The sequence below is a fragment of the Halichoeres trimaculatus genome, unplaced genomic scaffold, assembly GCF_033239565.1.
Source record: "Halichoeres trimaculatus isolate MK-OKI-2021-1 unplaced genomic scaffold, fHalTri1.1 fHalTri1_scaffold_5, whole genome shotgun sequence".
In the NCBI taxonomy this organism is placed as follows: Eukaryota; Metazoa; Chordata; class Actinopteri; order Labriformes; family Labridae; genus Halichoeres; species Halichoeres trimaculatus.
The window spans coordinates 35863032-35890508 of record NW_027437183.1 but is presented as its reverse complement, the minus strand read 5'-3'; the positions used below and the strand labels follow the sequence as shown (position 1 = coordinate 35890508).

The window sequence follows — 27477 nt, the reverse complement described above, 5'->3', positions numbered from 1 at the left end:
TGAGGCTCACCAGCTCTACGTCAAGGCTGAAATGTATGAATTTCATGTCTCCTTTCTGGGGTTGATAGTGTCTGAGGGGTGAGTGAATATGGATCCTGAAGAAGTAAGAGCAGTCACTGAGTGGCCTGAACTGGCCTACAGGAAGGATGTGCAGCGGTTCCTAGGCTTTGCTTATCTCTACAGGAAGTTTATAAGAAACTTGAGCTCTCTGGCCTCTCCTTTCCACTCATTAACCTCCTCCAGGTTTCCATTCTCATAGTCTGTTGGCTGGGCTCTCTTTTCAGAGGCTAAAGGCAGCCTTCACCTGGGCACCCATCCTAGTTCTGCCTGACCCCAAATAGCAGTTTGTGGTGGAAGTGGACACTTCAGACACTGGTTTAGGAGTGGTTCTCTCTCAATGGTCAGTAACTGATAGAAAAATTGCATCCCTGTGCCTTTCTCTCCAAAAAACTGTCTCCTGCAGAAAAGAACAATGGGACTGGAGATCGAGAGTTGCTACTGGCTGGAATATTTGAGGAGCGCCAAGAGGTTGAATTCTCATCAGGTCAGGTAGGCTTTATGCTTCACCTGATTTACCTGTACCCTCTCCTATCGTCCAGGATCTAAGAATGGAAAACCTGATGCCTTCTCCCGCCAGTTTGCTGGCTCCTCCCTGACCAAGGGGGTCATCCCTGTTCTACCAGCCTCCTTCTTTTTGGGGACTGTGACCTGGTCCATTGAGGAGAGCCTCAGCCAATAAGCCTACCCCAGCTGGTCTACCTCCTAAGTACCACTTCCTCCCCCCTGCACTAAGAGCACTGGTAACCAATTGGGCACATTCCTCTAACTTTTCATGCCACCCAGGTACTAGGCAAACCTCTTTCGTCACTGGACAGAGATTTGGCATCTCGACCATGCCACCCATTGTCAGACATCACTGTGGACTTTGTAACAGGTCTGCCCCCATTGAGGGGATTCCCTACCATACCAACTGTTGTAGATTGTTTCTCTGATTTGTCTCACTTCACCCCTGTCCCTAAGCGTCCATTAGCCAAAGAAACTGCTGCAATCCTGTTGAAGCATGTTTTCAGCCTTCATGGTCTTCCCCGCAGGGTTGCTCTCAGACCCCTCAGTTTACAACCTGCTTCTGGAAGGCTTTCTGCAGAATCCTAGGAGCTCAGGCAGAGCTGACATCAGGATTCTATCCTCAGTCCAACAGATAAACAGAGCGTGTCAATCAGGAGTTGGAGACGGGTCTACGCTGCCTGAGCTCACACAACCCCGTTACATGGGCAGATAGACTGGTATGGGTTGAAAATTCTCACAAATCTGTGAGTACTGCTGCTGACCGTATTGTGTGAACTGTCTGCAGGATGAGCCATGCTGAATGCACGGAGAGTGCCGTAGTAGATCTGACTTCAGTTGCCGTACATCACAGTGCTCAGCATCACTGAGCGACTCCCCTCACTTTTGACACCTCCTGCTGCATGTTCACTGCCCCAGGAGTAAACTGTGCTTACGTTCCTGTTCATGAATTATAAACTGAGCGGTTCAGTTCGACTCATGAAAATATCGACATGTTCATTTTTACTCCTTCACGCACGACACAGTTAGGGAGGTCGGCTTAACTGTAGTAATATGTTGTCATGGCCTCAGTAGAGCTCGACCTGTCTTCATTCAGTGTTTGTTTTATGCCAGATATGACTGGTGTTTATATAACAGGAAGATATTGGTATTAATAGTTTGAGTCACTGCTGCTTTCACTCTGCTTTTAAAACTGAATAATCAAAGGTTAACAATATTTCAGATGTGTTGAGTCCAACTGATTCTCCAATGAAGAGGTTCAAATGGTTTGTGTTTTACAGAGGACTGAATGATCATAATCACACTGGTTGTTGAATATTTGCTCAGTTTATGAGACAACAAATGACTGACCTTTGATACAGCCATGAAACTTATAAAACAATAAAACCAACTGCTGTATAAAGGTGTGTTTTATCACTTCAGACAACAGACAATACTTCATTTGTCTGAACAACTAAGAAATGTGTTCATAATCAAAGGAACTTATGAGGACAGCGCAGGTTTACCTGGTTAAATAACACACAGGTAACATGTAAATATGGAACATGTCACACAGGTAACATAAAGTTTGACCTTATCCTGTTTCTGATTCTCCATCTAAACATTTACTGAATTTAATTAAAACACAACATCCTGTATTTGATCTCTGTGATTTGATTTGTTGGTCAAGGTTTGTTGGTTCATTGTGTTGTTGTGTTTCTGCTCCTACATGTCCATATGTAAATAAATTTACACGTAAATATAAAGATCAGACTTTAATCAAATATCTTCTTCTTTCTTCTTTGATCTGATCCACAAAACAACACAGCACATTTCTCCCACCACCATCTGCTCTCAGGTCAGTTTAAGAGACGATCAAACAAACATGATGAACAGTGTGTGTTTCTTTACCTTCTGATGGTGGAAATGATCTGCAGGAAGCCGAGGAGTGAAGGTGAAATAAAGCAGCAGCTTCAAACAGGAAACCCAGCAGAGAGAGAACAAACATGAAGTGAGAGCAGGAGGTTTTCAGCGCTCTGATTCTTCACATACAGTCCAAACTCTCTGAGCTCATCTTCACACTGAAGTCTTCTTGAAGGAGGACAGAGCAGCTGTGAGCCCTGGACTGAAGCAGCTCAACAACTGCAGTCAAACATTAACTTATCAGCTTATCAGAGGGATCCTGAGTTTCTCCTCACTGACTCTAACTCAGTGGAAGAAATAACACAGAGGAAGATTCTGGAAGAATTCAGTCTGACAGACCTTAGCAACAAAATGATCAAATGTCTAAAATATATTTTCCTATCAGCGTCATCTTTATCAACAAGTCAAACACAGTATGTGTACAGTCAGTAAGGAGTCTCTCACACAGATACACTCAGTGTGTGTTCCTGCAGTGTGTATCAGGACTGTGAAGACTGTGGACAGAGCTCTAAAATGCTCTCTTCGAGTTAAAGAGTGGGAGTAAAAAACCTGCTCTGTGAATCTCCTCCAGTAAAAGTAAAAGCTCCTTTAGTGACCATTGACTTAGAGCACTGAGTACTCAGTTCTTCCTTTAAACTGGTGATGGGGGGCGGGGTTCAACCATAGACTGTATCAAACATGGGCGTAGTCTCCCCGATGTCACCCGTCTGTTTATGAAACTTTAAATGAAGCACATCGGCCATATTGGTAGTGGCAAGGGCTTTGTGTACAGGTAAAGGGCGCCTATCAGTCACGTGACCCTGAGCTGTGCCTCTGATTGGGCCAGCTTGCGGTCTTAATTTCCTCTGAACTGCAGAGTTGAAAAAAAGTATCACCCTCTGTACAGTGTGTGCTGATAGTAAAATTTGCTCAGACAGGAGACGTTTTTTGAACCAGGCTGTAAATAGGTTAATTTCTGCTTTGAAATCAGCTTTTTTTGGCTTGGTGTGTAGCTGACCTCCGGTACTTCCAGAGACAGCCTCAAGCGAACACTGGAGAAACAGCAGATTTTAGCACTTCAGCATTGTCTCATATTCTTAGGCCGTAGGTTGCTGCTTGGGTTTAACTTAAAGAAATGGTCTCTCCTATGGAATGAATATCCTATCTTAAATCAAGAGCATTTTAAATTGATTTGAGAGCAGTATTTTATTGATTTCACGCTCAGATTTTGTGATATTGTCTCTCAAAACTCTGCTCTTGCGCTCAAATTTGCTCTGCGCGTGCTCAAACTGTCTCCTCGTGCTCAGTTATAATGCTGCGCGCGCTCAAACTGTGTCCTTGCGCTCGGATATAATGCTGCTCGCGCAGATTTCCTGCGCTCACACTCCGTTTCTTCCTCTCGCGCTGAGGGAATTTTTGAGAAGGGTCTGTCTGCGGCTTGCAAGACGGAGGCGTGTCGTGTAGTGACGTAATGACTACACGACACACCTACTACATAAGACGGAAATCACGGAAAACCACGCGAGACACTGTTAAAAGTTTATAAAAAGGAAGACGACGAAAAATAAGGATGAGCCATGGTAAGATTATCATTAATATTATGTAAAAAATTTAAATGACGTATTTCTTTGTGTACTGCAACATTTAATAACTTTAATCTTCTTTTTGACAGTGAACTGAAAATGATGGAAAAAACCCTGGTGCAGCACCTATTGGAGGACGCAGCATTTAAACTAAAAAGTTTCCAGCTGAAATAGAAAGAGCCTTCTCTTCTGAGGGTTTCCCAGCCGTTTATAATACAAAATAAAGATTGGGAAGCATTTATATTATTTGCATAGCAACATTCAAGTTCTACATTTCACAGAGCCATTGCACAAATAAATGGGAAAAAATGTTACAAGCTTCACTTAAAACATTGAGAGCTTCATCCCTCCATCCAGAAATTGCCTGGACGCATGTGCTCTCTTCTAGCTTCCTCCCACGGTTACACACAATAATAAACTCATAATCTCACAATAATCAACACATATTACAATTATAAATAGGCAACTTACTATCACAAAGACACATTATATTAGCCTATCAAGATGATAGCACTGTGACGGGCCAGGAACAGCTCAAGCTCCATATTATGAATTTATTCTCATAATTATCTTATCTAGAGATAACGATTTTACACACACACACGCACACACACACTCACACATATATATATATATATTTATTTTAGCTCATTAATTCTTGTCCCTAGTTGTGTCTTTAATTATTATTATTATTATTTCGTGGCAGAGTCAAATAATATTAACATTTCAATGCTTTTAAATCAATTCATTATAAGGCAACAAGCAAAACGGTATTTAGTGTAGAAACAGAGCAGAACGTTCAAACATTAAATGCTACACGGTCTCATATCTCTTTAAGAACTGTATAGTGGGCGTGCCACGTAGTGACGTCAGTACACGACACGCCCATTACAATATACCACCAGGGTTTTTCCATCATTTTCAATTCACTGCCCAAAAAGAAGATTAAAAGTTATTAAATGTTGCAGTATACACAGAAATACGTAATTTCATTTTTTTTACGTAATATTTATGATAATCTTACCATGGCTCATCCTTATTTTTCGTCGTCTTCCTTTTTATAAACTTTAAGTGTCTTGCGTGGTTTTCCGTGATTTCCGTCTTGTGTAGTAGGCGTGTCGTGTAGTCATTACGTCACTACAAGACACGCCCACTACACGACACGCCTCCGTCTTGCAAGCTGCAGACAGATACACTTGGAATTTTTGCTCACAGATCTCTGTGTGCGCTCGAATTTTTTTGTGGATCAACCAATAGCAGGCTGACTTATATTGACTAATCCGATTATCCCTCTTTGTTTATGGGTGTGTTTGCTGTCGTTCACGGAGCGTCACATACGGGCGGGCACTCTTTCAACCTGGTTTATCAGCCCCTGACCTCCAGGGCTGTAATAATGTTTTTTCTTCAATTTTTTTGTCGACTGTTAAAATCAAATATCATTCAATAAATACATGAACACCCGTGTTTTTAACTGAAATAGCTATACTGTATACTCATAGCTGCATGACACAGTGCTCTTTGCGGTGTCCTGGTGGAGAAAACAGAGTCACCATCATGAAGCTAGCGAGACAACAGCTCTCATAAAAAATGGACCGACAGAGTCAAGGAAATCAGGCAAGTTGTTTTAAATTCATTCTAATGAAAACTATATTGGGCTGTGCACTGAATATTTGATCATATACCTAGCATTATGCCTGAACAATACTACACCTGTATGACAGTTAATAAGCTACCTTACCTTGATTAGCCAATGCATTAAGTAAGGTATAAATGCCCTTATGCCCTTCGTTATCAGCTATAAATAAACATTAATTATTGATATTAGGAAGCCTCTTCCTGCAGCCAAGATATTACTGGTAGACTAATAAACCGTGTAAAATAGATGTTTCATATTCCAGTCTACAGCATGATTACTGGAGATTGAGATAAACATGATGAGCAAACACGTTAGAGCCATGCACCGTTTCAACATGGTTTAAGTATTAATCAATGGTTAACGTAATGATGACTAATTGATAAGCATAATGTTTGGATAAGCCCCTTTCCAAGTCCTCCTAAAGGATCACATCTTGCATACAGTATGATCATACTTTGCATTTATTGATGTTATAAATCATTTTCAAAACAAATTAAACAAATACAGGGTTAGCCTACATAAATATATTTTTGTATAGTTTCCATGTATCTATAACCCCAGGTATATGATCAAATATTCAGTGCACAGCCCAATATAGTTTTCATTAAAATGAATTTAAAACACAAGCTTGATTTTCTTGACTCTGTCGGTCCATTTTTATGAGAGCTGTTGTCTCGCTAGCTTCATGATGGTGACTCTGTTTTCTCCACCAGGACACCGCAAAGAGTACTGTGTCATGCAGCTATGAGTATACAGTATAGCTATTTCAGTTAAAAACACGGGTGCTTGTGTATTTATTGAATGATATTTGATTTCAACAGTGGACAAAATAATTAAAGAAATCACATTTATTACAGCCCTGGAGGTCAGGGGCTGATAAACCAGGTTGAAAGAGTGCCCGCCCGTATGTGACGCTCCGTGAACGACAGCAAACACACCAATAAACAAAGAGGGATAATCTGGTTGGTCAATACTAGTCAGCCTCCTATTGGTTAATCCACAAAAATTCCCTCAGCGCGAGAGGAAGAAACGGAGTGTGAGCGCAGGAAATCTGCGCGAGCAGCATTATATCCGAGCGCAAGGACACAGTTTGAGCGCGCGCAGCATTATAACTGAGCACGAGGAGACAGTTTGAGCACGCGCAGAGCAAATTTGAGCGCAAGAGCAGAGTTTTGAGAGACAATATCACAAAATCTGAGCGTGAAATCAATATAATACTGCTCTCAAATCAATTTAAAATGCTCTTGATTTTAGATAGGATATTCATTCCATATTCACAGGTTGCCACTAGAGTCCTGTTTCACTCTTCCATGATGACATCCTGGAGCTGGCACAGATTCGAGACATTACGCTCCTCCACCTTCTGTTTGAGGATGCCCCATGCTCCTCACCTGGTTGCCGCCACACACGCTTGACGCCGTCTGAACCTTTGTCTCATCAGACCACAGGACATGGTTCCAGTAATTCATGTCCTTACTCTGCTTGTCTTCAGCAAAGTGTTTTGTGGGCTTTCTTGTGTGTTATCTTTAGAAGAAGCTTCCTTCTGGGACGACAGCCATGCAGACCAATTTGACGCAGTGTGCAGCGTATGGTCTGAGCGCTGACAGGCTGACCCCCCACCCCTTCAACCTCTGCAGCAATGCTGGCAGCACTCCTACGTCTATTTTCCAAACACAAACTCTGGATGTGATGCCAAGCATGTGCACACAGCTTCTTTGGTTGACCATGGCGAGGTCTGTTCTGAGTGGAGCCTGCCCTGTTAAACCTTTGGATGGCCTTGGCCACTGTGCTGCAGCTCAGTTGCAGGGTGTTGGCAATCTTTTACAGCCTAGGCCATCTTTATGTTGAGCAACATGCTTTTTAAAAAAAAAAATCTTCAGAGTTCTCCACCATAAGGTGCCATGTTGAACTTTCAGTGATCAGTATGAGGGAGTGTGAGAGCTGAAATACCAAATTTAACAAGCCTGCACCCTATTCACGCCTGAGACCTTGTGACACTAACGAGTTACATGACACTGGGAAGGGAAAATGACTAACTGAGCTCAATTTGGGCATTTTCACTTAGGGGTGTACTCACTTTTGTTGCCAGTGATTTAGACATTAATGGCTGTATCTTGAGTTTTTTTGAGGGGGCAATAAATTTACACTGTCATGTAAGCTGTACATTGACTACTTTTCGTTGTTTCAAAGTGTCATTTTTCCAGTGTTGACCCATGCAAAGATATAATTAAATATCTGCAGAAATGTGAGGGGTGTACTCACTTTTGTGAGATACTGTATTTCCCTCCTCTACCCTCCATCCTCTGTCCTCAGGGCAGCTTTGAGAGATCTGGAAGGCCCCTGAAGGTAGATCCTAAACTCTGAACTGCAGTCTCCTCTGGCCTCAGCCAAACAGGAAGCACTTACTGACCCACTATTATAAGACATACTAAAGGTCTAAAGGCTGCTCAGAGGACAGAGGATGGAGAAGAGGAATGGGAGGAATGATGAGAGAGGATGGATGGAAGTCTTTTCACTGACAGACACACCCTCTTATGTGATGCCACACTCTGATTGGATGCTGCAGCGGCTCTGACTCTGCAGAAACTTTACATCACCAGAGTTTAATAACAGTGAAAAGACAGACCTGAAAACTGTCACTAGAGGGCGCCCTGACACAGATCATAAGCAGTCAGTCTGTGTGTGACAAGCTGAAGTAAAATAGTTTGATGAGAGAATACTGAAAATAACTTACATAGAGTCAGTATAACAGAGTGTCACCCACAGGTCTAAACATGGACACATTACAGGAGGACACGTGTTTGAGTTTTTACAGGATCTGCTTTTATTTTTGTCTTTTTACATTAATTTTATCGTGTACTTCTGGATTCATAAAGTAGGTCGGGTAACAGTGAAAGTCTCAATCAGCTCAAGTGGCTCAGAAATCTGTTCTTGTTACAGAGTGTGACATGTGAATTTTTATTTTTACTTGATCTTCAGAGTTCCTGAGTTTGCTTCTTGAGGTGAGCTCATAGAGGAGTTATGATTGGACCCACACTGAACTTTGGTCCAATATTCAGACTGAACAAACATAAGGTTAAGATGCTCATCATGATAAATTATCCAACAAATCAGCACAAAAACAGCTTTAATCCAAGAGTCCAGATAGAGTCCAGCTGAGGATCATCATCATCCATTCAGCTGTCAGAATGATGGGAAGCTGTAACAAGTTTGTGTCTCTCAAGTGTCCAAACAGTCTCAGAGTTTGGACATTAACTGTGACTCTGAATCATCGTTTATTGTGTAGTTTTAGTCCTTTTTCTGAATCTGCTGTAAATTAAGTGAATTGTTTGAGGATAAACGGGAACAATCCTTCACTTTTCATCCTCATTATCAGTTGTCAAAACCATCACAGCCAATTAAACACAATTAACTGTTCTTATATGATCAAATACAAGTCAAACTATACGTCTTATTTATAAATAACATCTGGATTTACATGCTTAAAGATGTTGCGAGGAGGATCTGTTTTAATTGGACTGCCTCCACCTTGTGGCCTGGAGTCTCACTCACACTGTCATCAATTACATTGAGCAAGGTGTGTGTTTGTTTTGGAATTTAACTGAGATCAGATGGAAACAAATTTTCTTTGTCAAGACAACAAGACAAGACAACTTTTTACTGGATACAACGTGCCGAGGTAAGGTATTTATCAGTACAGTTACGTAGTGCTATGGTTTGAAATGTGACATCAAGCAAACGTTTAAGCAGCCGGCTATATGTAGCGCTATCGTCAGCCTCCGCCGTATCTGTAGGCTAACATGAAAACAAGTATACAGTGTCAGTTTGTTTGTAGTTTAGTAGCTGTTTATATTTAGCTCAGCTGGCAGTCCAGTGCTCTAAGATATGTCTGTCGTGTTTAACGTTAGTGAATCCTGGTCATGTCCTGCCAGTCATCTACCAATCAGAGCTAACGTAACCTCACTCTTCATTTATTGATAGACTCTAAAGTTTGAACAGACCACTGCAGAATAACTGCTGACTGTGGGTTGGAATCAACATTAGCACAAACAGTTTAGCTCCTGTGTTAGCCTTAAGCTCGTGCTCTATCTCTCTCCTGTTTATCTTTCTTCTGCTCTTCTGTCCTTTTCCTGTCTGACAGTTAGGCTCCAGTGTCCACCACCACTACAACATTAATCACAGAAATAGTTTTCATCAGAGAAAAAAACAGACCTCTCTTCTCACTGCTAAAATTCATTAGCTGGGGTGGTGTTGTCATAGAGAATCAATCCAGTCCTGCTTGACCTGATCTGGAAGCAAAGTAGGAACAATTTACAATAACCTTTAATAGTGGAGCTGATAATCTCATTTTAAAATGTGGATTATGATCAGGCATATATCTAGAAGGAAGACTTTAGCAAACTCCTCACAGCCCCTCTAATGTTAAAGATTAACATAGAACATGATGAAATTTAGAAAAAGAAAAAAAGACATAAATGTATAAAATGCTTTAAACAACTGAACTACATTCCTGAACTCCAGTATTAGATAACTGAACACTTGATATTCTTCCTTCACTCATCAAGTTTACATGAATTACTTTAAAGTGTCTGTCAGAGAAAGGAATGAAGGTTGGACAAACAAAAAAGTCACATTTTTTAGAAAGACTCGAAACAAAAACCTGAAACTTCTGTTTTGTCTTTAGATCGTTCAGCCTCTGCTATCTGTGCCCGTAGAGATACACAGGGTGTATGTCTATATGATTTTAAACTGTACACACCGGAGACACTAACATCTTCCTCACTGAGTCAACACCTCTGGCAGTCTTTCAGTTTATAACAAATTGGAAAAGAGCAAAACAAAACCTCTAAATCCAAACACACTCAAGACCAAGCGAGGAGATACTCCTGAGTTTGATTGACAGCTGACAACAATCAGCTCTCAGCAACAAAGAGAAACAAAAATCAAAGTTGAAGACTTCAAACCCTGAAGTGAACCCTCTGTCCCTGAAACCACTTCAGACTATCTGACTTTAATAAACTCAGCTGAGGATCCAGAATAACAGATCCTGAGTCCAGCTTGTAGAGGCTGAGTGAATGTGGTCTGGACTCTGTGGAGGAGAGTCATGGTTTCACAGACGCTGTAGAAGGACAGAATACCTGCTCTGTGATCCAGGTACACTCCCACTCTGGAGGACAGAGGACCTGAAACAGGAGTTTGGACTTTGTTGAACCAAAAGTTATAACCGTTGTCGTCACAATCTAAAGCCCAAGATTTGTTGTTGTGTCCAAACAAACATTGATCTGAGCTCCCTGCTCTGCTGATTTTCTTGTATGAGACTGCTACAGTAACTCCTGTTCCTCCCCGCTCCACCTCCCAGTAACAACATCCAGTCAGACTCTCTCTGCTCAGGACCTGAAACCAACCAGTGAATCAGTCAGGGTGACGAGGATAAGACTGATGTTGAAGTGCAAATGTTGCTTCTTTTTTTTTCTTTTTTTCTTTTTTGTTGGGTTTTAATACAGCTCATGCAGAAGCTGTGTCCACAGGAAACAGCCACTGGATCTGTCAGGAGATCCAGACAGATTCAACAAGAGAAAGTTTCTTGGTCCAGCTGAATTTCTCTCTGCGCCATCTCTCCTCTCAGCACAGACTCCTAAAGTTTCACCTCCAACAACTGGTACTGACACCAGCACTGATTTCCACAGCATGTGTTCACAGTTTGAGGCGGAGCTTCCTGTCCCACATGCTGGTTACACCCAGCTGTAAACTGTTGATCTGAAGGGAAGGAAGAAGGAAATGTGAGGTCAGAGAGGAACAGGAAGCAGGAGGAGGAGTTAAAAACGTCATGAATCGTGTTTCCATTCTGGAAGGACAGGCTCTCAACATGGATTCAGAAACACTGCAGATATTCTGACTGTAGTCCAGTTTTAAACTTACCTTCATGTTTTTTTAATGTTTATACAATAATGTCTGTGTATCTGCTCTCTAGTTAGCGTTAACTTTGTTTATTGTGGTGCAGCCTGGACTCTTTTTTTTTCTCCCAAAGAGTTTCTCCTAGATTAAAAAAGTCACATTTAACACATAAAAGAATTACAACCAAGCTCGGAAACAGCTTGAAAGACATTTTTAGCTCTGAATTGCTTTCTCACTGCTTTAACAAAGTGATGTAAGGTTAAATGATGAGCCTGTAGCTGGTCAAAGACCATAACAGCATATCATTGTGTCATCTGTTCATACCTGGTTAATTTGAAGCTAAAAAGCAGTTTGCCTCAGGCCACATGTCGCCCCCTGCTGTCAGGTCAGAGGAGAAAGGAGCAGAGGGGAAATCATTGGAGGCTGGAATGACTGATGCTGGAAAGCTGAATGATTTTGGTGATTTCAACAATAAACTATCAAATTTAAGCTCTGACTGATGTAGTTTGTGACTGAGACTGTTCCAGATGTATTTATATTTCTGTTAAACAGTTTCTTCTGTGTACAACTTTATTTTTAACACCATGTCCTTTGTGCTCAGTTAATTCAAAAATTTTAAATCCAGGTGTTATGAGTTCAGGCACAAGTATCTGTTGATGAAACACGTCAATAAATGAGACATTACAGATGTTTTGGCTTATATTAACTTTGTTAGCTTTATGAATATCCTGGTGTGACTTCACTGATTTCTATGGAGCTCTGTGATATTTTTAATGACCAGATCTTTAGCCCCCTTAGACTTTTCTATCTTATTCTTGTGATGTTTATTCAACAATTAAGAAACAAAATTCAATCTATAAAGGACTAATTATCAGTTCATATTGAAACAACATACCCATATATGGCCTTTCACACTCACACTGTAACTGTATATGATGAGAATGATGTTGACAAATCATATGAAACATTCTTGCAAATATTTAAAATATTATATGATAAACACTGTCCAGTAACACAATGTAAAATAAATAAAAAATATGCAGGACGACCGTGGATGACAATAGGCCTACAAAAGACCTGCAAAAAAACAGAATTCCCCTTTATCAAGAATTTATGAAACATAGAACTACTGAAGCTGAAAAGAGGTATAAAACATATAAAAATAAACTAACTAATGTTATGAGAACTTGTAAAAAGGAATACTTTTGTAAAAAGCTAGAATACAATAAAAACCAACACAAAAGGTTTATGGAGTACACTAAACGCTGTAATTAAAAATGGAACAAAGAATAATCAATATCCACAGTATTTTATAGACAAAGGAAGCAGTGTTAAAGAAATGAAGGAGGTAGCCAATGGATTCAATTCTTTTTTTGTAAATATAGGACCAAAACTGGCAGAGGAAATGAAAGTGGATGGGACAGAAATAGATCCAACTAATTATGTAGAGGGAAATAAAAGCTCAATGTTTTAACGGCTGTGGGAGAAAAGAAATGTATGAAATAGTCAAAGGATTTAAGAACAAAACCAGTACAGACTGGGATGATATTGACATGGTAACTGTGAAGAAAGTCATTGATGTTATTGCAAAACCACTAACTTATGTTTTTAACCTTTCTTTCTAAAAAGTAATATTCCCACATAAGATGAAAATTGGAAAAGTTATTCCGATATTCAAAGAAGACGACAAACATAACTTCAGTAACTACAGGCCAATATCAATACTCTCCCAGTTTTCCAAAATACTAGAAAAAATATTCATAAAACGATTTGATGGTTTTGTTGAGAAACACAAGTTGCTAACTGATAGTCAATATGGTTTCAGAAACAATAGATCAACAACAATGGCCCTCATAGAACTAGTAGGAGAAATAACAGACTCTATTGACACAAAGAGGTACACACTGGGAGTGTTTTTAGATCTCAAGAAAGCATTTGACACAGTTAATCATGATATACTAATAAGAAAATTAGAGAAATATGGTATCCATGGTCATGTTTTGCATTGGTTGAAGAGCTATTTATGAAACCATCAACAGTTTGTACATATTGATCAGATTGCGTCTAGTCTTATGAACATTAGTTGTGGTGTCCCTCAAGGATCAGTCTTAGGACTAAAACTATCTATAATGTACATAAATGACATTTTCCATGTGTCCAATGTATTAAAATTTGTGTTATTTGCAGATGACACAAATATTTTTTATTGTGGTGTGGAATTACAGCAGCTTTTGGATGTAATTACAAAGGAAATGAACAATGTTAACAGATGGTTTAAAGCAAATAAGCTGTCTTTAAATCTGAATAAAACAAATATTATGTTATTTGGACAACGAAGCAAAAATATAAATGTAAAATTAAACATTGACAATGTTAACATAGAAAGAGTAAATGAAATGAAATTCCTTGGTGTAATTCTTGACCACAAAATCTGCTGGAAGCCACATATTAAATATGTTTAGGGGAAGTTGGCACGGAGCATTGCCGTCCTGGGAAAAACAAGGCAAATTTTCAGCCAGAGAGCACTTTATATTTTATATTGTGCATTAATTTAGCCATATCTGTCATACTGCCTAGAGGTATGGGGAAACACATACAAAAGTAATCTCCAAACACTGATTAAAATGCAGAAAAGAGCCATCAGATTCATCAATAAAGCAGGATTTAGAGACCACACCAACATCCTAGAATTACAAACCCTAAAACTTCAAGATATGATCCAGCTTAAAACTCCACAAATAATATTCAAAGCAAGAAACAATTTACTTCCAGACAACATAAGAAAACTGTTTACAGAAAGAGAAGGAGGTTATAGTTTAAGAGGGGAGCTGAATTTTAAAATACACCATGCTAGGACAACATTAAAAAGTATGTGTTTGTCAATATCAGGGGTTAAATTATGGAACAGATTAACAGATGAATCAAAGAAAAGTAAAACTATAGGCATATTTAAGGGAATATTTAAAACACAACTTTTGAAATAAATATCAGGATGAAGAACAGCAGTTTGACCCAGGGTGGTAATGACAGAGTCAATTAAAAATAAACAAACAAACAAACAAAGCATATACAGAAATTAAGTATTATATAAAAGAAATGTTATGTTGTGACTGAGTATGAAAATTATAAATATGTAAAAGTTAAAATATCACTGTAGGAGGTGTGGATAATAGGGGTAGGATTAAATAAGTTTAACTTTTTCCTACTCCTTTTGAGCATGTAGATCTGTAACACATGCAGGTTGTTGCTGCAGTCTTCGTTTTCTTTTCATTTTTGTATGCATGTGTTTATGATGACGACCTATTTTCCGTTTTCTTTGCATGTTTGAAATAAAATTCATTCATTTACTCATTTATTTACACAGTATATCCCAGTTGACATGAAATATTAAGAAAAAGAGAAAAGACCTTAAGGAACCAATAACAGTGTTTGAATTCATAATTAATCCCTTTTTGCAGACTTCCTTGCAAAGACTAACTCCGCCAATCCTCTTCTCAAAATTGTCCAATAACATTTTTTACAATGTCTAGAAAAGAAGTAAATGTAACCAAGTAAGGACTGGTGAGGGACTTCTGGTGTTAGGAATTAACAACCAACAACGCCACCTTGTGACTCTCACCTAAAGATTAACGACAGATATCCTTTTTTCCCCCCGCTCCTGACCCTTCAACAGAGGGTTTCCCCTTTTAGGACACAGGTAAGTTCCACAAATGAACACAAAGGCATATAGTTTGTTAGAAAAATATAAATACAAACTTAGTTTTTATTTTACATTAGAAAAATAGTTTTTTTTAAATTATACACTAAATTACAACAATAATAAATAGGCCCCTGCAGCAACACTAAGGTCACACCCTGGACAAGAGACACCCAATGGTGCCTGATGGACTTATCAGGTCAAGCTGAAAACAAACACAACACAACACCTCTACTGGCAAATAGAAATGTGCCTTAAATCGCACGAAACAAAAACAAAATAAAACAAAAGCCTGACTAAATAAACTGCAGGACACCTACGGTCCCCAAAACCCGGACTGAACTCTCAATTTTACCGAGTAGCGACTTACTGCGAACTGAGGGAAAAAGGAAACTTAACCCAAAACAGAAAGCCAAAAAGGAACACTAATGTAACTTAGATGAAACAGAACTCTACTAACCCACAGGGAAAGTAAGTTTAACTAAGGTGACTTAAGGATAATGATCCTAACCAAAAATAGCGAAACACCAGAAAAAGGAACAAGGCAAAAGAAAAAAAACATATGAAAAGGCAGCAGTGACAAACGGTAACAAGAACATAACATATTAGCCAATGCTGAAAACACCAGTTCAGTTTAACAGCAGAGAAAAGAGAAATATGAAAACAGTCACTGAGAGGAGCCTGAAACAGATCTTCATCATGGCTCAGTTTCTAAACACTTGGTTTGTGATGATCTGGGATTAAAACAGAGTTTGACAGATTATTAAGAAGAAAATGCTGAGCACAACTTTATTGAAATCAACATTACACAGAATCAATCCTGAGTTTGTGTCAGATTGATTTTCTGATTCATGATTTAACAAAACAGTTTGTCTAATATATGAGTCAAAGCTGTGCCACTGATTGCTTGTGGTAATAGACAAGGAAATAACTCACTGATTTCATTTAACAGAAAGAATCTGACTCAGACTTTTCAGAAAAATGTTTCATAAAATATGTTGAAGAGAAAAAGTCTGAATGATTTTTTCAGCATAGAGATGTAAATGAGTAAAGTTGAGTGATCCAGTTTTCCTCTGAGTCCTGCTCTTTGATAACATTCAGACTGATGTGACAGGATAGAAAGAGTCAAAGGATCAGCTGAAGTTTGTGTGTGTTAGTGCAGAGGCTAAACTCTCCTTCAGCAGCTGTTTGTGTTTGTGTAGAGAGGAGGAGACTCTCCCTCCTACACACAACACACACTCACTGAGGAACACACACACTCACGGAGGAACACACACACTCACTGAGAAACACACACACTCACAGAGGAACACACACACTCACTGAAGAACCAGTAGACAACCAAAACCCAGGATAGAGAGGTTCAGTGAAGGTGGAGCTGAAGGTGTGGAGGTGGATCAGTGAGTCAGAGGAGACTCTGTAGAAGGACAGAGTGCCAGCAGGACAGTCCACATACACTGCTACTCTGTCAGAGTCAGAGGACGGGGAGAGAGGGAGGACTGTTCTTCTGTTATTGTGACGGACAGAGTAATCTCTATCAGAGCAGAACAGACCCCAGGACTGACCATTAAACCCAAACACACAGTTGTCACTGCCCCCTTTCCTTCTGATTCCTCTGTAACTCACTGATATAAGAACCTTTCCTTTCCACTCCACCTCCCAGTAACAGCGCCCAGTCAGACCATCTCTACACAGCAGCTGAGACCAGTAGTCAAATCTGTCTGGATGATCAGGATATGACTGATCCTCTTCCACATGTGTCACCTTCCTGTTGTTGTCAGACAGTCTGAGCTCTCTGTGAGCTGTGTTTGAGTCCAGAGTGAGTTCACAGAAATCTGATGGAGAGAAAAAGACACAACACAGCAGCAGTTTATCATCAGACACACCTGAAGGCTTCATTCTTTGTGAGCTGACAGTCTGCTGTTTGCTCATCAGGAGTCAAAGTGATTCCACACTTACACTTCTTCAGACCAGGTTTTAACCTCTGCTGTCCACCATGGTCCACCCTGGAGGAAGAAACACAGTCAGAGTGATTTTCTGTCCAACATGAGTCCTAACTGCTGCTCAACATGAAGCAGTGATCCTCAGTTTGTCCCTGTGACAGAGAAACAGGCTGAAACTCATCTGAGCCAACTGTCTCCATCACTCTGTCACTTTTTCTGACAGTGTGGAGATCCTGGAGGAAAAGAAGAAGAAAAAGAAGAAGAAAAAGAGTCAAAAAGCAAAGGCTGCCTGTTGCTCTTTGGATCCATAAAGTCCACGTTCTGCTTCTCATGTCCTCTTTGAAATGAGGAAGGCCAAATCCTGCTCTACCTCTGACCTGTCTCTTTAACGTAGTCGCTCTTTTTAGGAGTCAGGAGGAAAAATTCACCTCTATAATATTTGATCCTGTTCATTTGATCAGACAGCTCCTAGAGATGAGCTCTTTCTATTTCTCCATCTTTTCAATCATCCTGATGATCTGACCATGGAACATCTGCCTTCTTTCTGCTCACACACATTATTAGTGGATGAACGCTCAGATGGACTTTTTCTGTAGAGAACAGAACCATCAAAGAAGTGAAGACATGCTGCTGTTTCTATTAAACAGAGTTTTTCTATTTGATGCTCTTCTGCTGCTCTGTGTGTTTCCTGGTTCAGCTCCAATCACTGCTCTGAAAAGAATCAAAGAGATTCAGTCTTTGAGCTCTTGTTGTCTGCTTTTACCTCAGTGTGTCCAGTCTGCAGAGTGGATCCTCAAGTCCAGCAGAAAGCTGCTCCACTCCTGAGTCTCCTGGATGATTGTAGCTCAGGTCCAGCTCTCTCAGGTGTGAGGGGTTGGAGCTCAGAGCTGAGGCCAGAGAAGCACAGCCTCTCTCTGTGATCAGACATCCTGACAGTCTGAGGTTAGAAAAAGAATCAGGCAATAAGAAAAAGTCCACTGATTATCACCATTTCTTTATCTCTGACCTCAAGCAGGATGAGCCAAAGACCTGACCTGAGAGTTTCCAGTTTGCAGTGTGGACTCTTCAGTCCAGCACACAGAGTCTGGACTCCTGAATCCTGCAGGTCGTTGTTACCCAGGTCCAGGTCTCTGAGCCTGGAGGACTGTGAGCTGAGGACTGAGGACAGAGCTTCACAGCTTCTCTCTGACAGGTTACATCCACTCAGCCTGAAGGAGATCATGGAAAGAGAACAAACAGATGTTTTCAGTGTCATGAACAGAATCCATTCTGTTTCTAATGTCTCACTCATTCACTCATTCACTCATTCACTCATTCACTCATTCACTCATTCACTCACACAGCTTTGTTTGCAGCTCTGATCACTGGCAGCAGCCTCAGAAGAGCCTCCTCTGAAGCAGAGTATTTCTTCAGGTCAAACAGGTCCAGATCTTTGTCTGAGGACAGTAAGATGAAGCCCAGAGCTGACCACTGAGCAGGAGACAGTCGATCTGTGGACAGACGTCCTGATCTCAGGGTCTGTTGGATCTGCTCCTCTAGAGAACGATCATTCAGTTCATTCAGACAGTGGAACAGGTTGATGCTTTTCTCTGCAGACACATCCTCACTGATCTTCTTCTTGATGTACTCGACTGTATTCAAATTGGTCCAATAGTCACTTCCTGTCTGTGTCAGCAGACCTCTTAGGAGACTCTGATTGGTCTGCAGAGAGAGACCCAGGAGGAAGCGCAGGAACAAGTCCAGGTGTCCGTTTGGACTCTGTAAGGCCCTGTCCACAGCACTCTGATGGAGACATTCCAGTTTAGGTTTGACTCTAAAGGTTTTAGAGATCAAGGATGTTGTTGTTTGTTGTTGTTCCATCAGGTTGAGTCCAGACTTGGTGAAGGTCAGATGGACGTGAAGAGCAGCCAGAAACTCCTGAACGCTCAGATGGATGAAGCAGAACACCTTGTCCTGGTACAGTCCTCTCTCCTCTCTAAAGATCTGTGTGAACACTCCTGAGTACCAAGAGGCTGCTCTGATGTTGATGCCACACTCTGTCAGGTCTGATTCATAGAAGATCAGGTTTCCTTTCTGCAGCTGCTCAAAAGCCAGTTTTCCCAGAGACTCAATCATCTTCCTGCTCTCTGGACTCCAGACAGGATCAGTCTCAGCTCCTCCATCATACTTGATGCTCTTCACTTTGGACTGAACCAGCAGGAAGTGGATGTACATCTGAGTCAGGGTCCTGGGCAGCTGTCCCCCCTCTCTGGTCTTCAGCACATCCTCCAGAACTGTAGCAGTGATCCAGCAGAAGACCGGGATGTGGCACATGATGTGAAGGCTTCTGGAGGTCTTGATGTGGGAGATGATGGTGCTGGCCTGATCCTCATCTCTGGATCTCTTCCTGAAGTACTCCTCCTTCTGAGGGTCAGTGAACCCTCTGACCTCTGTCACCATGTCAACACACTCTGGAGGGATCTGATTGGCTGCTGCAGGTCGTGTGGTTATCCAGAGGCGAGCAGAGGGAAGCAGGTTCCCCCTGATGAGGTTTGTCAGCAGCACATCCACTGAGGTGGACTCTGTACCATCAGTCAGGACCTGGTTGTTGTGGAAGTCCAGAGGAAGTCGACACTCATCCAGACCGTCAAAGATGAACAGGACCTGGAACTCTTCAAACCTGCAGAGTCCTGCTTCTTTGGTTTGAGGGAAGAAGTGATGAAGCAGTTCCACCAAGCTGAACTTTCTCTCTTTCAGCACATTCAGCTCTCTGAAAGGGAATGGAAATGTGAACTGGATGTCCTGGTTGCTTTTGTCTTCAGCCCAGTCCAGAGTGAACTTCTGTGTTAAGACTGTTTTCCCGATGCCAGCCACTCCCTTTGTCAGCACTCTTCTGATTGGTTCCTGTCTTCCAGGTGGGCCTTTAAAGATGTCTTCTTGTCTGATGCTAGTTTCTGCTCTGTCTGGTGTCCTGGATGCTGCTTCAATCTGTCTGACCTCATGTTCCTCATTGACCTCTCCAGTCCCTCCCTCTGTGATGTAGAGCTCTGTGTAGATCTGGTTCAGAAGGGTTGGGTTTCCTGCTTTAGCGATCCCCTCAAACACACACTGGAACTTCTCCTTCAGCTCAGACTTCACTTTACGTCTGCACTCTGGAACAACAGCTCCTGAATGAAGAAAACAGAAATGTAATGAATGATGTGAAGCTACAATCAGTCTGATGAGTTTCAACTTTCAGACATCAGGATGGATTTGATTTGGCTCCTCTCTGAAATCTCTTCAGCTCATCAGTTGTGAACAGTTTGTCACAGCTCATAGATGTGATCCAAATGTGAGCGTCATGTTAAGAGCAGAGTTTGAAATGTAAACCTCTCCCATGTTGTCTCCATTTCCTCTTTCCATCATGTTAAATGTGTTCAAATCCTCTTACTGCTCTGCAGACAGTCAGCCAGCTCCTCCTGCTTCATTCTCCTCAGGAGGTGCAGAGTGATCTTCAGGAAGGCCTCTCTGCTCCTCCTCTGCTCTTCATCCTCATCCTCCCTCTGACTCTCAAAGCATTCTGGGTAATCTGGACTCAGAGCTCTCTGGATCTCCTTCAGCTGGCTCTTTACGAAGCTGATGATGTTCTCCTGGAGCAGCTGGAACAGAAGAAAATGTCAGGTTGAACTTGTAGAAGCTCAGATCAGATCATGTGTGACAGACAGAAAGCCTGCTGGTCTGCAGAGTCCAGCATGGAGACTGGATCACAAAGCTGCTCCACCTCTTAGTCTGTGGATGCTCCTGTCGTCTACAAATCAAGTTTCTATGAAATGAACTCTGCTGACAAAGTCTGAGTCTGTGTGAGAGCAGCATCCAGCATGACCTCTGACCTGTGAGTGTGAGCAGCTCAGAAATGTGCGGCTTCATTCAATCAGTCAAACACTGAGTGTGAAGAGAATTCAGGCAGAGATGATGTTTGCAGTGTGATCAGGAAAGCATTCAGAAAGCTCCAAACACAATGAGTGTGTGCTCTGAGGCTCAGGAGGAGCTGTGTTTGGACATTTACACACCATCAATATGGAGTCCAGCTGTGTGTGATGCTGCTGGGCAGACTGACCAATGGGAGCCTCTGATCTCTGAACTCTGAGGAACAAACAGAAGATCATGGAGTGTTTCTAACAGAGTGACACACAGTGTTCATGTGATAGACTCTATCTGCTGGATCCTCCTACAAACACAGGACACACATGAAGAGACATGCTGAGTCCAGGTCTTTCTGCCTCCAGTCCTGTTTACTGCTGTTGGATCCTGATAGAAACACAAAGACTGAAACATGTTCACCTTCACAGAGAAAACACCAAGCACAGTTAGGATCAAATGTTTCACACACAACAGGAAGTTACCTTTGAAACACTCACCTTTCATCAAATCCAAGCTCTGAAGATTTGAAATCATGACGTATATCCATAGACCAATCACTCTTTAAGGAGACACAGCTGGGTCCAGGTCCAGGTCCAGGTCCAGGAGAGTCTGGTCTCTCATGTTTGACCCTGACAGAATCACAAACACTGATGAATAAACGCGAACAATGAACATTTTCCAGGTTTGGGTTTTGCTGAAATTTACCACAAACTTTTCTAAAGTCTGAATTCTGATAAAAACGCTGAGATGGATTCTTACTTTAGACGATCAGACTGACGCACAGATTTGAAGTCATGACGTATATCCATAGACCTGTCACTCTTTAAAGAGACACAGCTGGGTCCAGGTCCAGGTCCAGGTCCAGGTCCAGGAGAGTCTGGTCTCTCATGTTTGACCCTGACAGAATCACAAACACTGATGAATAAACACAAACTGTGAAAATCTTCCAGGTTTGAGTTCTGCTGAAATTTACCACAAACTTTTCCAAAGTTTGAATTTTGATAAAAACACTGAGATGGATTCTTACTTTAGACGATCAGACTGACGCACAGATTTGAAGGAAATAGGTTCATCCATAGACCTGTCACTCTTTAAGGAGACACAGCTGGGAGCAGGTCCAGGTCCAGAGGAGTCTGGTCCAGTCTGACATGTTTTGCTTCAAAACACACACACACACACACACACACACACACACACACACACACACACACACACACACACACACACACACACACACACACACACACACACACACACACACACACACACACACAGCTGTAAGTGTGAATAAAGATGGTGCAGTGATGTTAGTCCATGGACAGTTAGAGATCCTGGTCTCACCTCTGAGCTCTGGTCTGGCTCTCATGGTCCCCACACAGAGGGAGGGTTTTAGAGGGAGGGGCTCCCTCCTCTCTGTCCTCACTCTGATCCATAGCAGAGCCCCCACCTTCACACAAACACAACAACATGTTCATTCATTACAACAAGCTTCACAGCGCACACACACACAGTAGCTCTCCCTCCTCTCATTTTGGAAGACGTTTGACCTCTGACCTCTTCATCCACGCTCTTCCCTTCACAGTCTCAACAGTTAATAAATAAAAGTCTCTGAGCCAGGGTCAGACCAGTTCAGCTTCAGGTGTCATATGAGATCCTAAAGAAAGGTCTGTGATCACCAGAGAGCTGAAAAACTGAGTTTCTTTCTTTTTAGTGTTTTAACTCTTTCAAACCCTGTGATTCAGCTCCTGTCACACCGACAGAGATCCTCTGCAACAACTTCCTTTGTTTCTTACTTTCTATTGTAGTTATAGCTGCCAACACAAGATGGTCACATCCATAAACCAGTCACATTATGTAAACTAGAAAAGCACTCAGAGAGTGCAGACCTCCACCAAGCATATTGTGATTGTCACCAACACTTTAGTCCTACTTAATGTTATACTTCCGTTCAGCAGACTGCCTGCTACAATTTGGTGTCAGTTGCAGGTTTTTTACAATAATTTGTTTCCTGGCAGTGTTGAAAATTATGATGACCCAGTTAGAGCTGGGGGTTATATTGAATATACTCGATATATCAGCAGGTTTTTTGCAAGTGAGATGTGTAAAATGAACATGTTATATCAGCAGGGTCTTTATTTGAGTCTTTTAATCTTTAATTATGCCTGTTTTTAATCCAGTTTTAACTATGCCTGTTTTTAATCCTGAAGCCTGTGGAAAGGGTAGTTGCTCCAGTTCTCAGCTTTTCAATTTCACTCCTGTGTCTAAAGCTGATGTTCTCGGTGCTTTGAAAAAATAGACACAAATAAGTCAGCTGGTCCTGATAACTTGGACCCCTTTTTTATCAAATTGGCAGCTGACCACATCGCGGAGCCACTGGCCTACATTTCTAACCTAAGTTTTAAAACCAGTGAAGTGCCCACAGTTTGGAAATCGGCAATTGTACTTCCACTTTTAAGGTGTGGTGATCCCTCAGAGGTCAACAATTACGGACCAATTTCTAAGCTCTGTGTACTGGCAAAAATTTTGGGAAAAATTGTGAGCGAACAATTATAACTATTTTTAGATACTAATGGTGTGTTAACAAATTTTCAATCTGGTTTTAGAAAACAGCACAGTACTGTCACTGCAGCTCTAAAAGTTTTAAATGATTTTATTCAGATTTTAGATTCTAGAAAATATTGTGTTTCACTTTTTATCAATTTACCCAAGGCATTTGACACCGTTGACCATAAACTTTTAATTGATACGCTGCTCGGGACTGGAATCTCAAGCCAAGCTTCCACTTGGTTTGCAGATTACCTGTCTAATAGAACACAGTGTGTCCAAATGTCTGACTCCTCCTCTGGTTTCCTAAACATCTCAAAAGGAGTACCTCTAGGGTCAGTCCTGGGACCAATTTTATTTACTATTTATATAAATAATCTTTGCACCAACCTGTCAAATGCATTTTATCATTTTTATGCTGACGATACAGTTATTTATACCTGCTCTTCCTCACTTTCACAGGCTTTAGAATTTTTACAGATTGCTTTTAATACAGTTCAGGCTCGTCTTCAATCTCTGAAACTGGTTTTAAATGCAGAGAAAACTAAAGTCATGGTATTTTCTCACAAACATGAATTACCTGAGCCTGTAAACGCCATCACAACACTAAACAGCAAGCAGATAGGGCTGGTCTCTACCTATAAGTATCTTGGGTTTCTGCTTGACCAAGAGCTCTCATTTCAGGCTCATATTGCTAACCTGGTCTGTAAACTGAAGGCAAAACTTGGATTTTTCTACCAAAACAAATCCTGTTTCTCCCTCAGAGTACGAAAATATCTTGTTTCTGCAACCTTTTTATCGTTGATTGATTATGGTGACGTTCTATACATGAGTGCCTCAACCAAATGTCTGTGGGCTCTGGACACTGTATATCATTGTGCATTACATTTTGTTACTGGCTGTGGACGTCTCACTCATCTTTGTGACCTTTACGCTAAAGCTGAGTGGCCCTCCTTGAGCTCCCGGAGGTATACCCACTGGATACTGTCCATCCATCCATCCATTTTCTTCTGCTTATCCGGGGTGGGGTTGCGGGGGCAGCAACCTAAGCAGGGAAGCCCAGACTTCCCTCTCCCTAGCCACTTCATCCAGCTCTTCCGGGGGGATCCCAAGACGTTCCCAGGCCAGCCGAGGGATGTAGTCTCTCCAGCGTGTCCTGGGTCTGCCCCGGGGTCTCCCCCCGGTGGGACGTGCCCTGAACACCTCACCAGGGAGGCGTCCGGGAGGCATCCTCATCAGATGCCCAAGCCACCTCATCTGGCTCCTCTCATCGGAGGAGTAGCGGCTCTACTCCGAGCTCCTCCTGGATAGCCGAGCTTCTCACCCTATCTTTAAGGGAGAGCCCGGCCACCCTACGGAGGAAGCTCATTTCGGCCGCTTGTACCCGCGATCTTGTTCTTTTGGTCACTACCCAAAGCTCATGACCATAGGTGAGGGTGGGAACGAAGATTGACCGGTAAACAGAGAGCTTCGCCTTCCGGCTCAGCTCCCTCTTCACCCCGACAGACCTGTGCAGAGTCTGCATTACTGCGGACGCCACACCGATCCGCCTGCCAATCTCTCGTTTCATCCTTCTCTCACTCGTGAACAAGACCCCGAGATACTTAAACTCCTCCACTTGGGGCAGGATCTCATCCCCGACTCGGAGAGGGCACTCCACCCTTTTCCGGCTGAGGACCATGGACTCGGATTTGGAGGTGCTGATTCACATCCCAGCCGCTTCACACTGGGCTGCGAACAGCTCCAGAGAGAGTTGAATGTCACGGCTTGATGAAGCCAACAGGACCACATCATCTGCAAAAAGCAGTGATCCAATCCTGAGGTCACCAAACCGGACCCCCTCGACACCCTGGCTGCGCCGAGAAATTCTGTCCATAAAAGTTATGAACAGAATCGGTGACAAAGGGCAGCCCTGGCGGAGTCCAACCCTCACTGGAAACGAGTCTGACTTACTGCCAGCGATGCGGACCAAGCTCTGGCACCGGTCGTACAGGGAACGGACGGCTCGTAACAAGCAGCCCGACACCCCATTCTCCCGGAGAACCCCCCACAGGACTCCCCGAGGGACACGGTCGAATGCCTTCTCCAAGTCCACAAAACACATGTGGACAGGTTGGGCAAACTCCCATGCACCCTCAAGAACCCTGCTGAGGGTATAGAGCTGGTCCACAGTTCCACGGCCAGGATGTAAACCACTTTGCTCCTCCTGAATCCGAGGTTCAACGATCTTACGGACCCTCCTCTCCAGTACCCCTGAATAGACCTTACCAGGGAGGCTGAGGAGTGTGATCCCCCTGTCGTTGGAACACACCCTCCGGTCCCCCTTCTTAAAAAGGGGGACCACCACCCCAGTCTGCCAATCCAGAGGCACTGCCCCCGATGTCCATGCGATGTTGCAAAGTCGTGTCAGCCACGACAGAGCCTTAAGGAACTCTGGGCGGATCTCATCCACCCCCGGGGCCCTGCCACCGAGGAGCTTTTTAACCACCTCGGCGATTTCAACCCCAGACATGGAAGAGCCCACCCCATCATTCCCAGACCCTGCTTCCTCCAAGGAAACCGAGCCGGTGGGATTGAGGAGGTCTTCAAAGTATTCCTTCCACCGATCCACAACATCCCGCGTCGACGTCAGCAGCACACCGCCCCCACTGAGCACAGTGTTTACAGTGCACTGCTTCCCCCTCCTGAGATGCCAGATGGTGGTCCAGAACCTCTTCGAAGCTGTCCGGAAGTTGTTCTCCATGGCCTCACCAAACTCCTCCCATGTCCGGGTTTTTGCCTCAGCGACCGCCGAAGCTACATTCCGCTTGGCCTGTCGATACCTGTCTGCTGCCTCGGGAGTCCCACACGCCAAAAAGGCGCGATAGGACTCCTTCTTCAGCTGGACGGCATCCCTCACCACTGGTGTCCACCAGCGGGTTCGGGTGTTGCCGCCCCGACAGGCACTGACCACCTTACAGCCACAGCTCCGATCAGCCGCCTTATCAATGGAGGCACGGAACAAAGTCCATTCAGACTCAATGTCCCCTACCTCCCCGGAACACAGTTGAAGCTCCCCCGGAGGTGGGAGTTAAAGCTCTCTCTGATGGGAGATTCTGCCAGATGTTCCCAGCAGACCCTCATGATACGTTTGGGTCTACCAGGTCTGACCGGCATCTTCCCCCACCATCGGAGCCAACTCACCACCAGGTGGTGATCGGTTGACAGCTCCGCCCCTCTCTTTACCCGAGTGTCTAAGACATGCGGCCGCAAGTCCGATGACACGACTTCAAAGTCGATCATCGAACTGCGACCTAGGGCGTCCTGGTGCCAGGTGCACATTTGGACACCCTTATGCTTGAACATGGTGTTTGTTATGGACAACATGTGACGAGCACAGAAATCCAACAACAAAACACCACTTGGGTTCAGATCGGGGGGACCGTTCCTTCCAATCACGCCCCTCCAGGTCTCACTGTCATTGCCGACGTGAGCGTTGAAGTCCCCCAGTAGGACGAGGGAATCCCCAGACGGAGCACTCTCAAGCACTCCCTCCAAGGACTCCAAAAAGGGTGGGTACTCTGAACTGCTATTTGGACCATAGCCACAAACAACAGTCAGGATCCGTCCCCCCACCCGAAGGCGGAGGGGGGCTACCCTCTTGTCCACCGGGGTGAACTCCAACGTACAGGCACCGAGCCTGGGGGCAACGAGTATCGCCACCCCAGCCCGCCGCCTCTCAGCATCGGCAACTCCAGAGTGGAAGAGAGTCCAACCCCTCTCGAGAAGGCTGGTTCCAGAGCCCTTGCTGTGCGTTGAGGTGAGACCGACTATGTCTAGCCGGAACTTCTCAACCTCGCGCACCAGCTCAGGCTC

General features: G+C 43.0%; 1 protein-coding gene across 1 annotated transcript; it reads right to left on the bottom strand.

Moving 5' to 3' along the window:
- Positions 1-16555: 16555 nt before the first annotated feature.
- Positions 16556-21492, bottom strand: LOC141790360 (NLR family CARD domain-containing protein 3-like). The gene is made up of 7 exons (XM_074670184.1): positions 21454-21492; positions 20609-20816; positions 18539-20345; positions 18234-18407; positions 17963-18136; positions 17216-17262; positions 16556-17091 (listed from the first exon to the last, which is right to left on the bottom strand). The coding sequence occupies exons 1-7, from the start codon at positions 21490-21492 to the stop codon at positions 16556-16558; spliced, it is 2985 nt and encodes a 994-aa protein (XP_074526285.1).
- Between the last annotated feature and the right edge of the window lie 5985 nt (positions 21493-27477).